At 41.5% G+C, this 17,805-nt stretch overlaps 1 protein-coding gene across 11 annotated transcripts in view; it reads right to left on the reverse strand.

Annotated features, from left to right (window-relative positions):
- LOC126354210 (uncharacterized) overlaps positions 1-17,805 on the reverse strand; it is a 119,951-nt gene that overhangs the window by 15,411 nt on the left and 86,735 nt on the right. For 9 of the 11 annotated variants that reach the window (XM_050003668.1, XM_050003670.1, XM_050003671.1 and 6 more), the window contains 2 exons: positions 16,794-17,066; positions 10,376-10,648 (listed from right to left, as the gene is read on the reverse strand). The exons of 1 other annotated variant lie outside the window; for it this stretch is intronic. In XM_050003668.1, the coding sequence (XP_049859625.1) occupies positions 10,376-10,648; positions 16,794-17,066 (546 nt within the window). The remainder of the gene's footprint in view (positions 1-10,375; positions 10,649-16,793; positions 17,067-17,805) is intronic. One more of the 11 variants, XM_050003673.1, reaches the window with a different exon arrangement.

A 17,805-nucleotide genomic window follows, 5' to 3' on the forward strand; every position in this document is an offset into this window, starting at 1 on the left:
TAAAATAACTGATGATGGTCGAAGTAGAGAGGATATAAAATGTAGACTGGCAATGGCAAGGAAATCGTTTCTGAAGAAGAGAAATTTGTTAACATCGAATATAGATTTATGTATCAGGAAGTCGTTTCTGAAAGTATTTGTTTGGAGTGTAGCCATGTATGGAAGTGAAACATGGACGATAACTAGTTTGGACAAGAAGAGAATAGAAGCTTTCGAAATGTGGTGCTACAGAAGAATACTGAAGATAAGGTGGATAGAGCACTTAACTAATGAGGAGGTATTGAATAGGTTTGGGGAGAAGAGAAGTTTGTGGCACATCTTGACTAGAAGAAGGGATCAGTTGGTAGGACATGTTTTGAGGCATCAAGGGATCACAAATTTAGCATTGGAGGGCAGCGTGGAGGGTAAAAATCGTAGAGGGAGACCGAGAGATGAGTACACTAAGCAGATTCAGAAATATGTAGGTTGCAGTAGGTACTGGGAGATGAAGCAGCTTGCACAGGATAGACTAGCATGGAGAGCTGCATCAAACAAGTCTCAGGACTGAAGATAACAACAACAACAACCATCACTGAAGAGTCAAGCAGTATATTGCTCCCTCCTACGTATATCTCGCTAAGAAACCATGACGATAAAATCAGAGAGATCAGAGCCCACACTGAAGCATACCGACAATCCTTCTTTTCACAAATAGTACGAGACTGGAATAAAAGGGAGAACCGATAGAGGTACTCAAGGTACCCTCCGCCACACACCGTCAGGTGGCTTGCGAAGTATGGATGTAGATGTAGATGTATACGTGTGGAGGTGTGGCTGCGCCATGCCCAGGACTTGCTTAACAGCAATATAGAGAAAAAGCTGTATCCGTTGCTGCAGCTGGGTCTATACAAACACAGCCTCCTCCTGAATAGGGGGGGGGGGGGGGGGGGGAGGAAGGGAGTGGGATGGGGAGGACAATTAAAATGTGTTCAAATGTGTGTGAATTCATAGGGGATGAAACTGCCGAGGTCATCGGTCCCTAGACTTACACACTTTTTAAGCTAACATACGCTAAGAGCAACACGCACACACATATGCCAGAGGGAGGAGGGGGGGGGGGGGCGCACAATCCGTGATATGCCACCTCTGACCCCGCGACCATCCCGCGTGGCGGAGGACAATTAGTTAAGCCTCTGGTAGTAAGTGCAATGGGGGCTTAAAGCACGGAAGCCAAAACTAATGTCTTTTGCAGCGGTCTCTCCGCGATATTTTCAGAAATTTTATAAATTATATAATTCAGTACATATCTCAAAATATCTCTTCTTATCTCACCGATTCCTAAACTTTAATACACGATGATTATCAATGCAAAGCAGTTGGAGCGTCCATTTACTCCATGGAATAGCTTCTCTGCTATCTGTTTTCTCTTATGAAAAGAATGAAGGAGTGCTTGCCGATTAGCCGTGAAAGAACGTAGATGTATATGTATGTATTGTTGGTCTAGTCGCCATCTTGATGAGATTCTGTATAAGAAGGAATTTAATACATGAACTAAACTGAAGCAAGTGTGTTCGCGTATTATTTAACTGATTATTATTGACAGTGTCTGCTTACTACGCTGTGTTGTACGGGATCAGTGGGGAACGTCTGATTTACACTGGACGATCCTGCCGTTTTGTATGCTCAAGATATCCAGTTTCTTACTTCCAATAAATAGGCTAACACGGTCTTTCCAGCAGATCTCCGGTCTTCCCCATGTGATCACCGAAAGTTAATAATTATTAAAAATGTTTTTAGGGGATCGACTGACAATTTTAGTCGCACCGAGACTTCGAAATTGCTTCACTGCCTTATGGAATTTAAGTTAAGCTCAATTTAATCAGGATAGAACAGTATTGAACCGTGTGAATGTGATACGTCTGCTTTGTGAATGAAAATTCCCTTAATATACGCATGTTTTTTGCTATCCTGATCACTGAAGCTAAATCAGGCCGATGTGAGAGCGGTTTTTAAATTTTAGATCCCACAAAAAATATTAAACAAAATCCCTTTGATTATTTTACTTCGGAGGGACATTTATAGAAGTCAGAATGACGCTACAGACAGACTATTTTGGAAGAAAGTAGAACAGAACAGGACCGTAATACACCTATGTAACACATTAAATGTATTCGCAGTTGCGAACATGGACAACCGTCAACTGGAGAAAGGAATGACGCCAATGGACGTTTGTGCCGGATTGAGACTCCAACCTGGATTTCTCGCTTATGGCGAGCGGTCGCTTGTATTATTCTGAATTACGATGCTGTGTTGCTTTGAACATGCATGTCTGTCGAAATGAACTTTGCTTCGTAAAAAAGTAATTTCACCACTATTTATCACAACTTGTTTCTCTCTCTCTCTCTCTCTCTCTCTCTCTCTCTCTCTCTCTCTCTCTCTCACACACACACACACACACACACAAACACGTTTGTGCACGCACCATAACTATTATGGAAAAATATGAACAAAAGTTGCCGAACTTAAAGAATTTCTCGTCCAAAATACTAGTATTATGCTCGGATACAGAGAGGCAGCTCACAAACATACACACACATGTGCCAATAGAATTAATTGTCACAATTTTATTTAAATACTTCAGTATTTATTTATCCAAATACATAAGCATGTTGACAGTTGTAGTGTAAATTTCGGTATCCCCTTTTCCAAACGTCTTTATTATCTATCAAAAATATATATGAGCTTTGTCAGCAACATGCACACAATGATTTCGTCAAGTGTCATGACGTTATCTTCACGTCCAACTTTAATATGCATTGGGAAAAAAACAATGGTTGGTCTTTGTACAAGAACTAGTGCAGGACACAACGAACCTCCACCCCCTCCCCCAAAGTAAATAAAGGTATCACTAAGTTGTGTGTATTATAGATGTATTACTACAAAAAAACGCTAATTGCCTAAAATAATACGCTAAGCAGAAAAGGCAATGATAATTTTCAGTTCCCACTAAATAAACACGCATTCAGAAATCAACCCAATTAGTATTCCAGTCATAAGCTGATTGACTTTTTGAAAACCCCATACTATGTAAAGATATAGACAATATTTGTTGAACTTAATGTATTTCCACGCCTAAAAAGTTGTATCATTCTTCAGAAATACATAAACCTCTAGAGCAACTCAGACACACTCCTGCTCAGACAAAAATATCATAATATCATCTACACATTCAAAATATCTGTATCATTTACCAAAATTACGTAATGTTTTTGATAATACTGGTGTAACGTATGGTATTTCCGCATCCAAAATGTCTTCGTTATTTATCAAAAATCTGTAAGCTTTGCAGCAACATGCGCACAACGCTTATGTCAAGAGACACAATGTTATTTCCACATCTAACCGTAATCTGCACTTGGAAACAGGCAACGGTTGAAGTTAGCATCACAACTGGTACAAGACATAACCCACTCCCCCCTAACGTCAACAAAGGACATCTCTGCCATCAACTGTGCAGTTTCTATATCTAAATCCTGCTTGTTCTCCTACTTTCATGAAATATAATTTTCCTTCACCTAAGTTGAAAACAATTATCAAAAATGTGAAAATGACAGAAGTAAAGGATACGGATCTGCAGTTTTTCTGTGATCAAAGTTTTTTGTGTGTCAACTCTCTTGTGGAAACTAAGTAAATAACTAAATAAACACGCTTTCTGCACTCAACTCAATTAGTATTCCGGTCAGAAGCTGACAGTGTGTGTGTGTGCGTGTGTGTGCGTGCGTGTGTGTGAGTGTCCTATAACCTGACAATGGGCGTCAGTCAGTGGATGAGTGCAATTATCGTGCAAGTCACAGGTTTAGGTAGAGACGATGCTTGTGAAATATGACGGTTGACTCCCAGCTTAAGGTCCACAATGTTATTTATACGTCGAAATTGCCTGCCTTATTGTTCTATAACAGTACAAAACATATGCGTCTAAAATAACGTGCTAATTAAGCACGTGAAAATAATATTGTGACACTTAACATTGTGCGTGTATTGTTGATGTAGCTCACGTACTTTTGAAAATAACACATCATATCACATAAGCAAATTTTTGCACATTACTCCAGTATGGTCAATGTCTTAATGTAATTTTGAAAATTAATACAGATAGCTTAGGTGTGGAGTTAACATTGTAACACTTGACATAAATATTGTGTATGTGAGTTACTGAAGAAAATTATGCAGTTTTCACATATAATGGTAACATTTTAATTGTGTTAGTACCGTAAATAAACACCAGTATATAAAATGCCTTTACCTGATTTTAACAAATAATACAGACAGTTTAGATAACTATGGAAATAACACTGTTGTGCTTCTGAGTGTTACTGACAAAGATTAATATGTTTGATAAATAATACAGACATTTCAGAATTAAGAATACTGTAAGATACGCTAACCGTCAACATCTTTATTAATTTCTGATCTGTGTTCATGCACTTGTAAGAGAGGGGGGGGGGGGGAGGGGAAAGAGAAAGAGACAGAATGACAGGTTGTGAGAAACTGTGATGAAATTTACTGACATTGCAGGACATTTTTTGACTTAAATGTGTCAGATGGCTGCTGACAAAGCATCTCCCAACTCGCACGACTCTCTGCCCAAGGCAGCCAATTCATGTGATGTCGTGGGTACAGTGCTAAGCACCAAACATTAGGTTAATACGCACCGAAGAGTGTCCCGGAAGTATTGAAATTGTACTACCAGCATCTTAGCTATAAAATTCTCTTACTTGAGGATCTGCCAGAATTTTCTGTACATTTGATTCCCATTCAAAAGAATGTTTCATTTTAAGTCACTGGTAGCAATAATCATTTGCGCTATGGCCACAGCTTAATGTTGCATGAAGCCTTGATTTCGTGAAATCTAATTGTTTTTGTACGATGTTGGAGATAACTGTAATTCATGTCGTAAGTACTACCGGAAAGGATGTAGAAGAAGCTTTCCTGAGTCCTCATTTGTTTCTGTGTTATCTCTCTCATCAAATGGAATGATAACTCCACAATTACAAGTTCGGAAAATCGGAAATACACTCCTGGAAATTGAAATAAGAACACCGTGAATTCATTGTCCCAGGAAGGCGAAACTTTATTGACACATTCCTGGGGTCAGATACATCACATGATCACACTGACAGAACCACAGGCACATAGACACAGGCAACAGAGCATGCACAATGTCGGCACTAGTACAGTGTATATCCACCTTTCGCAGCAATGCAGGTTGCTATTCTCCCATGGAGACGATCGTAGAGATGCTGGATGTAGTCCTGTGGAACGGCTTGCCATGCCATTTCCACCTGGCGCCTCAGTTGGACCAGCGTTCGTGCTGGACGTGCAGACCGCGTGAGACGACGCTTCATCCAGTCACAAACATGCTCAATGGGGGACAGATCTGGAGATCTTGCTGGCCAGGGTAGTTGACTTACACCTTCTAGAGCACGTTGGGTGGCACGGGATACATGCGGACGTGCATTGTCTTGTTAGAACAGCAACTTCCTTGCCGGTCTAGGAATGGTAGAAGGATGGGTTCGATGACGGTTTGTATGTACCGTGCACTATTCAGTGTCCCCTCGACGATCACCAGAGGAGTACGGCCAGTGTAGGAGATCGCTCCCCGACCATGATGCCGGGTGTTGGCCCTGTGGGCCTCGGTCGTATGCAGTCCTGATTGTGGCGCTCACCTGCACGGCGCCAAACACGCATACGACCATCATTGGCACCAAGGCAGAAGCGACTCTCATCGCTGAAGACGACACGTCTCCATTCGTCCCTCCATTCACGCCTGTCGCGACAGCACTGGAGGCGGGCTGCACGATGTTGGGGCGTGAGCGGAAGACGGCCTAACGGTTTGCGGGACCGTAGCCCAGCTTCATGGAGACGGTTGCGAATGGTCCTCACCGATACCCCAGGAGCAACAGTGTCCCTAATTTGCTGGAAAGTGGCGGTGCGGTCCCCTACGGCACTGCGTAGGATCCTACGGTCTTGGCGTGCATCCGTGCGTCGCTGCGGTCTGGTCCCAGGTCGACGGGCACGTGCACCTTCCGCCGACCACTGGCGACAACATCGATGTACTGTGGAGACCTCACGCCCCACGTGTTGAGCAATTCGGCGGTACGTCCACCCGGCCTCCCGCATGCCCACTATACGCCCTCGCTCAAAGTCCGTCAACTGCACATACGGTTCACGTCGACGCTGTCGCGGCATGCTACCAGTGTTAAAGACTGCGATGGAGCTCCGTATGCCACGGCAAACTGGCTGACACTGACGGCGGCCGTGCACAAATGCTGCGCAGCTAGCGCCATTCGACGGCCAGCACCGCGGTTCCTGGTGTGTCTGCTGTGCCGTGCGTGTGATCATTGCTTGTACAGCCCTCTCGCAGTGTCCGGAGCAAGTATGGTGGGTCTGACACACCGGTGTCAATGTGTTCTTTTTTCCATTTCCAGGAGTGTACATTTGTTTTTATGGAAACTCTCGTTGTAACACATCATTGACAGTGTAACCATTTATTAATATTATCAGTTTTGATTATTACCCACTATCAGTCACAAGTAAGGGATTTTCTGTAATATCTTGGAATCATAAACTTTGAAATGCGTTATTATTGCTATTAGTTTCTGTGTTACAAATCATCATTAGCCACCTTATCTTGAAAAGTCACATCGCTGTGATGGTTACTGTCAACAACTTGTAACCTTTAGCAGTAATAGAAGTTTTCATAGCTGCTGATGGGACGTTACTAAGATCTTCCATAAATATCAATCACAACTAACTTAAACAATTCACACGTTTGTAATGACAGCCAATATCATACTTTCATTGATCTTAGTTCTTAAATTTTCTTCTGTAACTGGATGACAGTCTGAAGATCTTACATGTGCAACGTCTTAATTGCTGGCCTGCGTCACCACATATCTTTTCACGTCCCTTCATAAATACTGCAGATAAAAAATGCATTTGTTTCTCAGATTCGCAGTGGCCCTCGACATCTTTTCCTGTCAAGAGCTGCTTCCAGCGGCAAGATAGTTGTTCCTCGATGCTGCTGACCCATGTTCTCATTCTGTCAACTAGTTAAAGTTTTGCTTAGACATTGTCGATAACCTATTACCTCTGGTAAGATCGTTATGGTTTAATGAGTTTCAGTGATGTTCATTAAAACAATACGATGATCCTGACGCTATAGAGTCACCAAGGTCAGAACGATCCTCTTAAAAACAGAAAATTATATGCTTGTCATGCTCTGCGGGCTGGTATTATCAGTGCGAATGTTTTTGTTTGCCACCGCTGCTGTAGCCCCTCTGTTGAACTGAAACAAAGAATATGCAGAAATGTGCCCATTTTTCTACTTGCCGCTTCTTTTGTAGCGTCCACAACTCCGTTTGTAGTGTCCCACTGTCGGCAGGAAAGAACTAACGATCAAGTTTGTACACACTTAATTTAACTAAAACGCCTTCTTGGCGTGCACAAATTTTCAAACTCAAGATATACAAAAAACACAATAATTCTTGAAGTGCAAAACCAGATTGAAGTTACAAGACAGTGAAAAGAAGTAATAACAAGCAAAAGACTACGCTACACAATTCAAAAGTGGCGTTACACCCAAGAAAATACTAATTTCTACAGAAGATTAGGGCCAATTTCCAATGGGCGAGAGCTGGTGTAGTTATTGGACAGAGCTGTCCTAGCTATAGGTAAACGTTGTCGGTCTCACTTTGCTGGCATGCTTATAACACTGATTGGGGGGACTGCTAAACTTAGTGACATTAGTTCAAATTGGTGGATCTCTGTCACAAGGCTTTCATGAAATATTGCCCTGTTTATGCGGAAGGTCTGTTGAGGTTTATTTATTTATGCATTTATTTTACCTGGCAAGATTAGGACCTTCAGGCCCTCTCTTACACCCAACCAGGCATACTCAGATTGAACGAGTTACAGTTTCTACAGAACATTAAGGACATATAACGTATTATGCAGTATTGGTGTTAAAGAAAAAAAATAGAGATTATAACAGTAGTACAATGATGATTATAAGAATAAAAAATACTTATAACAATCAAGAATAATAATGATGATAATAATAATAATAATAACTATGTATATGAGAGTAAACATACTTTTCTTTTGTGAATGTCAGTCCCATTGTTAGTTGGGAATTTTCTCGTTATTTTCTAGCAGCTTGTGAGTTATTCTCATCGAGCAGAGACATAAGACGATAGAATGGGGTGAAAGAGATATATAAGAGGTAAATAGGTTAAAGGAAGAGAAATAGAATGGTTAAATTCGAAGCTGTGATGGAGAGGAGAAAGAAAGAGATTGGTTGGGCACAACAATAGTGGTTACATCGTCCCTAATATGTAAGTTTTCAGTTCCCTCTTGAATGTTGAGTAGTTCTGGATAAGACGAAGTTCACAGGGGAGCGCGTTCCATAGTCGTATGGCTGAGATGGAGAATGACACGGAGAAAGCTTTTGTGTTATGTAAAGGCACAGCCAAGATGCTAGACGTATCCGATCTGGAATGATGATAGGTGTTTAATGTGAGAAGATAAGTATTGGGGGCACCAGTGGCTAAGAAATCGATGAAGTAAGCACATCGTGTGGAGATCGCGTGCCTTATGTGGGCGTATCCAACCTAGCCGGGAGTATGAAGGACTGACATGATCATACAACCGAATAATGCACACGTATCTAACGCAAGCATTCATCACTAGCTCGAGGCATCTAGAATTTTCACTGTTTGTGCCGTGTTGAACTACATCACAGTACTAAAGATTAGGCAAGACTAGTGTTTGCACAAATTTTTGTTTAGCATGGTTTGGAACTATTTTTCTAATTTTTTTCAATTGCATGTAGGGAGGAGAGCGATTTCCGGCGAGCTGTGACTGTTTGTTCTTCCCAGTTTAGGTGTTCATCCAAGATTATTCCAAGGTCGTTTACTGTTTTTTGGTATGGTAGTTGGGTACCATTGAGGAGTATTTTAGGGACTGTTTCGCGATAGTACCGGCCGATTAACATTGGATCAGATATAAGTATGACCTGTGATTTCTTGGGGTTTAGTTTCAGACCTAGGTTCTGTGCCCATCGAGAAACTGAGCAAAGATCTGCGTTCATACTCGCTACTGCGTCAGCAATGTTTTTGGGGCTTGCACTTATGTACAGTTGGATGTCGTCGGCATATAGATGGTAGTTGCAGGAGTGAATCACTGAAGAAATGTCATTCATGTACAGTGAGAAGAGTAGTGGACCAAGGACGGAGCCTTGGGGAACTGCAGAGCGCACTTTTTTCTATGATGACTTTTCCGACCCACAAATGACTTGCTGACTTCTGTTTTTGAGGTATCTGTCGAACCAGTGTATTGGGCTGTTTGAGAAATTCAGCTGTTTCATTTTAATTAGTAATATATCGAAGTCAACTGTGTCAAAAGCCTTGCTAAAGTCAAGTAGTGTTAGGATAGTAGCTTCACGTCTGTCCATAGCATGTTTAATGTCATCAGTTACTTTGATTAATGCAGTTGCTGTACTATGGTGCTTTCGAAAGCCTGACTGATATTCGTCATGGATGTTATGGGTTTTGAGGTAATCCGTCAGTTGTTCATGGACGATGTATTCTAGGGCTTTAGATATTGCAAGTAGTATGCTGATCAGCCTGTAGTCACCTGTCGACTTAGGGTTGTCAGTCTTGGGTATAGGTTGAATTAAACTTTGCTTCCACTCAGTAGGATATGTACTACTGACAAGAGACAGGTTGAAGATGTCTGTGATAACTGGAATAATAGTGTCTACGACGTTCTTAATCACGCCAGTGCTCACTCCATCATTTCCTACTGCCTCAGAAGAGATTCTCATAATTGCCTTGTGTACTGTGCCGGTAGTGACATGTTTTAGGAAAAACTTGTCTCTCGAGAGATTGATATCTTGGGGCTGGTAATTTGTCGCTGCGTGGCAGTTTACAGCTGTTGAGAAGAAATCGTTTAATTCTTTTGCAGACGCTTGATAAACAGCGTCAGATCTTCGCTTCCCTATACCGAAACTGCGCATTCACTGGCGATGCTTTGATATGAACTACTGAAGGGAGGTCGGCAGTCCACCTTGCATGTTTATTGTGCGGGCGCTATAACTGATAGGGGGCCACTACGACCCCATTCACAATCTCCAAATGACAAAATGACAATGTGTAAACTCAGTAACAACAGTGAACTACAAATAAGATATAATAATGGATTAATAATAGCGTAGCAACCATAATCAAACAAGCGAAACAATGATGCTAAAAACTAAAGTTCCGTCGTAATAATTCTATAAAAAGTATGCATCTCTGTTAATATTAACATTACACTCGTAGAGCGACGTTTCTACCTGGTTCATCGACGTGCTTGCAAAGCGCCGGTAAAAATGGTCCAAACATTTTATTCTTTACTTGATTCAGGTGTCTGCACACTTCTCTGAGTTTGGTCAAGGACGAGATGTGTGAAGAGGGTTCCTCTTGTTGCGTCAAGCTCGTCGCAGCTGGCTCAGTATCAGGGACACGACTTGTGTCGAAAGGTCCTTCAGATGTGCCAGCGGCCGCTGTTGTGGTGAGCTTGCGTGCAGAAATCACTTCCGTGGCGCCAGCCGTGATCGTTGCTGTACCTAACAACAAATCCAGGTTCAAATTTCTGGGCATTTGTCTCGAAGAACATGCATCACCCTGACGTTGATTGTCCTATTGGCGAGCTAATTGACCGATTTTCTATGATGAATAGGTGAACAGAATTAATAATTTAAGGAAGAGAACCACAAGTGTGACTCTATTATGGTATAAGGTGGCGTTGTCTTGTATTTGTGTATAATCAGCTTAAATAAAACTTTCTTAAACTTTGAGTGTGACTTGATTATTTTTTAATACAGTAAAAGTAAAGGTAGCTCAAAATATTTTTATCGCTCTCTCTCTGAGCCTTTTCTGTATCCACAACTATACCTAGGATGCAAAGTCACTTACTGATGTACATAATTTGGTCCTGGTGAAAATAAGCTTTCACTATAAATGGCAATATGGATGAAACATGTGTGCTGGATTTTATTGTGCTCACTTGAAAACATTCAACAAACAAAAAAATATAGGAATATAATAGCGAAGTTGTCATTGATAGTTTTCAGCCTTAATTTGAATTCTCCCTTCGAACCTATGAGTCACTTACCTTTGATTCCTTTCCTTATTTTCATCTGTAACATGCAGATTGAATGTAAAAGAGGAAAGATTTTATTCCTGCATTGTGACCTCTTAATCAGAATACATCTCTTTCCAATCGTAATTCTCCCACTAGGATTTTATACCTACTGTATATCGTCTGCTCTTCCTTCGAGATTAGAATTAATGTTTTATTTGTTTAATTTTTGGAGCATCTCGAACCGGTGCTAAACTTTCTCTAGGTGAGCTGCTTCCTTGACAGTATCATGATTTTTATTTGGTGTTGCTTCCGTTATGAGGCATAAGAGCCAAATTCCCGTTATACTCTTCAGGTTCATGCCTTCAATCTCAATTCATTGTTTTATCCTTCTGACAAGCGTGCATTTTCGTATCACACTCTTCCTACGTCCATTTAGGCTTAGGTTTCTTGAAAATAATACTGATTCATTCGTAAATGATTGGTGCTACACTATCTGCTTATCTCTACGTGCACCTGTATTATATCTTGTAGTATCGAAAACTTTTTGTACTTGCCTTTCTACATCCTAGATTTGCCTACGCAACATTGTGACACCCCTTAATAACCATACATATTGCTCGTTAAAGAAACAAACTGATATGGTATGCAAGTTCGCAATATGTATTTCAGGGCCTTAAAGTACTTAAAAACATCCTCATTGCTCAATACTTGAATATTTTATTACGGCAGTGACAGCTACAGGGTGTTTCAAAAACTGACCGGTATATTTGAAACGGCAATAAAAACTAAACAAGCAGCGATAGAAATACACCGTTTGTTGCAATATGCTAGGGACAACAGTACATTTTCAGGCTGACAAACTTTCGAAATTACAGTAGTTACAAATTTTCAACAACAGATGGCGCTGCAAGTGATGTGAAAGATATAGAAGACAACGCAGTCTCTGGGTGTGCCATTCTGTACGTCGTCTTTTTGCTGTAAGCGTGTGCTGTTCACAACGTGCAAGTGTGCTGTGGACAACATGGTTTATTCCTTAGAACAGAGGCTTTTTCTGGTGTTGGAATTCCACAGCGTAGAACACACTGTTGTTGCAACAAGAGGAAGTTTTCAACGGGGGTTTAATGTAACCAAAGGACCGAAAAGCGATACAGTAAAGGATCTGTTTGAAAAATTTCAACCGACTGGGAACGTGACGGATGAACGTGCTGGAAAGGTAGGGCGACCGCGTACGGCAACCACAGAGGGCAACGCGCAGCTAGTGCAGCAGGTGATCCAACAGCGGCCTCGGGTTTCCGTTCGCCGTGTTGCAGCTGCGGTCCAAATGACGCCAACGTCCACGTATCGTCTCATGCGCCAGAGTTTACACCTCTATCCATACAAAATTCAAACGCGGCAACCCCTCAGTGCCGCTACAATTCCTGCACGAGAGACATTCGCTAACGATATAGTGGACAGGATTGATGACGGCGATATGCGTGTGGGCAGCATTTGGTTTACTGACTAAGCTTATTTTTACCTGGACGGCTTCGTCAATAAACAGAACTGGCGCATATGGGGAACCGAAAAGCCCCATGTTGCAGTCCCATCGTCCCTGCATCCTCAAAAAGTACTGGTCTGCGCCGCCATTTCTTCCAAAGGAATCATTGGCCCATTTTTCTGATCTGAAACGATTACTGCATCACGCTATCTGGACATTCTTCGTGAATTTGTGGCGGTACAAACTGCCTTAGACGACACTGCGAACACCTCGTGGTTTATGCAAGATGGTGCCCGGCCACATCGCACGGCCGACGTCTTTAATTTCCTGAATGAATATTTCGATGATCGTGTGATTGCTTTGGGCTATCCGAAACATACAGGAGGCGGCGTGGATTGGTCTCCCTATTCGCCAGACATGAACCCCTGTGACTTCTTTCTGTGGGGACACTTGAAAGACCAGGTGTTGCGCCAGAATCCAGAAACAATTGAACAGCTGAAGCAGTACATCTCATCTGCATGTGAAGCCATTCCGCCAGACACGTTGTCAAAGGTTTCGGGTAATTTCATTCAGAGACTACGCCATATTATTGCTACGCATGGTGGATATGTGGAAAATATAGAACTATAGAGTTTCCCAGACCGCAGCGCCATCTGTTGTTGACAATTGTAAGTACTGTAATTTCGAAAGTTTGTCTGCCTGAAAAAGTACTGTTGTCCCAAGCATATTGATGCAAACGGTGTGCTTCTATCGCTGCTCGTTTAGTTTGTATTGCCGTTTCAAATATACCGGTCATTTTTGAAACACCTTGTATGAAGAAAGCTATGTGTGTCTTTGCACCTATTTTCATTCCGTTAGAATGAACTATTGCTATTTTCGAACTGTATAAGGAAATGACATGCAAATTTCGCAATTGTTACAATATTAAAACATCTCAATTTGCACCATAAATGTTCGTATAAATTTACTGTTTTTAGATAACATTAAAGTTTTAGTCCTCTCGAACTTTCATGCATATGGTAGCACACGTGAGCATCACCATATTCATTACCTGACCAAAAAGGTGTCGTCATGTTAACGTCGCATGTATGGAATTTCAGTAAGTTGTAACCACCATGTAGGTCCTCTACAGTGTTACACACACACACACATTAATATTATTCTTCTATGACTTTATAAATAAAAGACGACTGTGGGGGTTAGGTTTTCAGTAGCGCTACCGGCAAAGAGACATGTGCAATATGAAAATTACTAACGGCCACGAGTTTACAAATAGAAAACACGATCGTTGTTCTTTTAGTGCTGGCGATGTTCAGACTGCACGGTTGGCTGCGAAGGGGGGGGGGGGGGGGGGTTGTGAGAAATAGTATAAGCATGTGTGGCTTGGTTTAGCGATGCTGCCCATTTTCATTTGGATGGGTTCGTCAATAAGCGAAATTGGCGCATTTGGAAGACTGAGAATCCGCATTTCGCGACCGAGAAGTCTCTTAACCCTCAATGGGTGCGGTGCACTATGTGCAATCAGAGAATAATGAGTGCCAAGTTAATTGCACGGTAACTACAGAACGGTACGTATTGATTTTGAAAATGATTTCATCCCCCCCCCACTCCCCCACCAGTCCTTATTTCGACAAATTTTGGTTCACGCAAGAGTGAATTTGAGCCCATCGAAGCAGGGGATTGTTTGATGTCCTGGAGGAGCACTTTGCGGAACGCATTCTGGCGGGTACCCTGAGACACTGGCATGGGTCCCGATAGGCTGCAAAATTCTCCGTATCTGAACACATACAACTCCTTGTTGTGGGGCTATATTAACTACAGTGTGTACAGCAATAACCTCAAAACCATTGCTTGGTTGAAAATACCCATTCAGGAAGCCATCGACAGAGTCCATTATGCGACATTTCAGCGGGTCGTGCAGAGTCCCGCTATTCATCTGCGCTACATCATGTCCAATTATGGGATGCATATCGTTCATGTCATAACCAAAATCAGAAAATAATAGTGTCGTTTGCATGTTGAAGAAAGTTTGTACACACCGTAGTTTATCACTATTTGCGTTTTACTTTTTCGCACTGTTTACATACACCTCAATCGTTGTCTCCTTTTAAATGGCAGAAACTGCAGCTGTAAAATATATACATAGCGGGAACATTTAAAGCCGTAGCGTGTACACCTGTATTTCACCTGCTACTGCCTTGCGTTTACACCTGTATTTCAGTTGATACCACAGGTTTGTATGACTCAGCACCAGGTGCTGACAATTAACGGCATCCAGTATTTTGTCAACATTATTCAGTATAGTGGAAGAAAACTGAACAATGAAACCAAAAGAAATAATTAATGTGCCTGGTTTTCATGGTAGCACTATAAGTAACAAATATTAGAATTTTGTTACGTTGTTTTTTATTGATCAATACATGCCAAATGAATATTTAACACAAGAAAGTCCGCTGTCGTGTAGCCTCCTGTACTGTCATGTACTGCCACTGTTTTAATAATAAAGACGTTTCGAACATGGTGACAGTGGAGAACCAAAAAAATTTTACATAATTTTGCCATCAATACATCTACATCTACATCTACATGACTACTCAGCAATTCACATTTAAGTGCTTGGCAGAGGGTTCATCGAACCACAATCATACTATCTCTCTACTTTTCCACTCCCGAACAGCGAGCGGGAAAAACGAACACCTAAACCTTTCTGTTAGAGCTCTGATTTCTCTTATTTTATTTTGATGATCATTCCTACCTATGTAGGTTGGCTCAACAAAATATTTTCGCATTCGGAAGAGAAAGTTGGTGACTGAAATTTCGTGAAAAGGTCTCGCCGCGACAAAAAACGTCTATTCTGTAATGACTTCCATCCCAACTCGTGTATCATACCTGCCACACTCTCTCCCCTATAACGTGATAATACAAAACGAGCTGCCCTTTTTTGCACCCTTTCGATGTCCTCCGTCAATCCCACCTGGTAAGGATCCCACACCGCGCAGCAATATTCTAACAGAGGACGAACGAGTGTAGTGTAAGCTGTCTCTTTAGTGGACTTGTTGCATCTTCTATGTGTCCTGCCAATGAAACGCAACCTTTGGCTCGCCTTCCCGACAATATTATCTATGTGGTCCTTCCAACTGAAGTTGTTCGTAATTTTAACACCCAGGTACTTAGTTGAATTGACAGCCTTGAGATTTGTACTATTTATCGAGTAACCGAATTCCAACGGATTTCTTTTGGAACTCATGTGGATCATCTCACACTTTTCGTTATTTAGCGTCAACTGCCACCTGACACACCATACAGCAATCTTTTCTAAATCGCTTTGCAACTGATACTGGTCTTCGCATGACCTGACAAGACGGTAAATTACAGCATCATCTGCGAACAGTCTAAGAGAACTGCTCAGATTGTCACCCAGGTCATTTATATACATCAGGAACAGTAGACGTACCAGGACGCTTCCCTGATATCACTTCAGTTTTACCCGATGATTTGCCGTCTATTACTACGAACTGCGACCTTCCTGACAGGAAATCACGAATCCAGTCGCACAACTGAGACGATACCCCATAGCTCCGCAGCTTGATTAGAAGTCGCTTATGAGGAACGGTGTCAAAAGCTTTCCGGAAATCTAGAAATACGGAGTCAACTTGAGAACCCCTGTCGACAGCGGCCATTACTTCGCGCGAATAAAGAGCTAGCTGCGTTGCACAAGAGCGATGTTTTCTGAAGCCATGCTGATTACGTGTCAATAGATCGTTCCCTTCAAGGTGATTCATAATGTTTGAATACAGTATATGCTCCAAAACCCTACTGCAAACCGACGTCAATGATATAGGTCTGTAGTTAAATGGATTACTCCTACTACCCTTCTTGAACACTCGTGCGACCTGCACAATTTTCCAATCTGTAGGTACAGATCTATCGGTGAGCGAGCGGTTGTATATGAGTGCTAAGTAGGGAGCTATAGTATCAGCGTAATCTGAAAGGAACCTAATCGGTATACAATCTGGATCTGAAGACTTGCTCGTATCAAGCGATTTGAGTTGCTTCGCAACCCCTAAGGTATCTACTTCTAAGAAACTCATACTAGCAGATGTTCGTGTTAATACAGTCAGCATGTGTGTATAACGAGGAAAGTACTTACCTGTAAGTTTCATATTTTTACAGTAGAGTAATAGTGCCCGTCTTGCTATAAAGGACAAGGAGTTATCTATTAAAATAAAGTTCTGACACACTAATTGGCCAAGCTCCGTGTCAGAAACATTGTACGCCGCGCCCATCTCTGGCTTCAGGCTGGTTACTGCTGACTGTGCACTATAAGTGTAGGCTGTCTTCAAGGTCACAGCTTCAGTCATGGTATCCACATCTTTATTCACTTTGGCAGCAGTGACGGTCCCATTCAATTCCGCAGACTTATCTGTAGCAAAGAAAAATGAGGAATTTAAATATGGCAAAGGAGTGAAGCAGTAGTAAAAGCATTGTGCGGCAATGAAATATAAGATGTTACCTCTACAATTAAAGTACGAAATGGCTTACGTACTAGACATACTAGGTTAGTGAAAACACCCAAAGAACACTTTTACTAGTTGAAAGGAAGAGAGCATGAATCCACAGCACAAAGGAAAAGCAGTATTGCTGGTGGATCAGCTCCTGATGGAAAAAGATGTGAAAAAGGAGGATTGTGAATATGTGAAACATATGTATTTCTGCAGGGTTAAACATGAAACATCGAATGATATGAGAAGGGACCGAACACTAGTTAAGACATCGTATACGTAAGATATTCAGACAGTCGTCCAGTGACAAGAAAATTTAAGAACTAACGCTCCTATGTCAGTATATTATTGGCTGTTATTAGAAGTGCATCGGTTATTTTCGTTGGTATTACACTGCTTATCGATTTTTATCGAAGATCTTAGTAATCAGCATAAGCTGCTATGAAAACATCTATTATGGCCACAAGTTACGATTGTGTCAATCATATTCAAGAAAATAGTGGTCAAGATGCAGTGGCTAATGATAATTGATTACATCGATACTTGTGGCAATAATAATTGTTTTCAAAGTTAAAGTTTTGCTAGGTACTTCAGAAAATATCTTACTTGCGTTTTACGCTATGTAACAAACATAACTGATAACATTCATAAATGTTTTTG

The sequence above is a fragment of the Schistocerca gregaria genome, chromosome 3 (assembly GCF_023897955.1).
Source record: "Schistocerca gregaria isolate iqSchGreg1 chromosome 3, iqSchGreg1.2, whole genome shotgun sequence".
Lineage (NCBI taxonomy): Eukaryota > Metazoa > Arthropoda > Insecta > Orthoptera > Acrididae > Schistocerca > Schistocerca gregaria.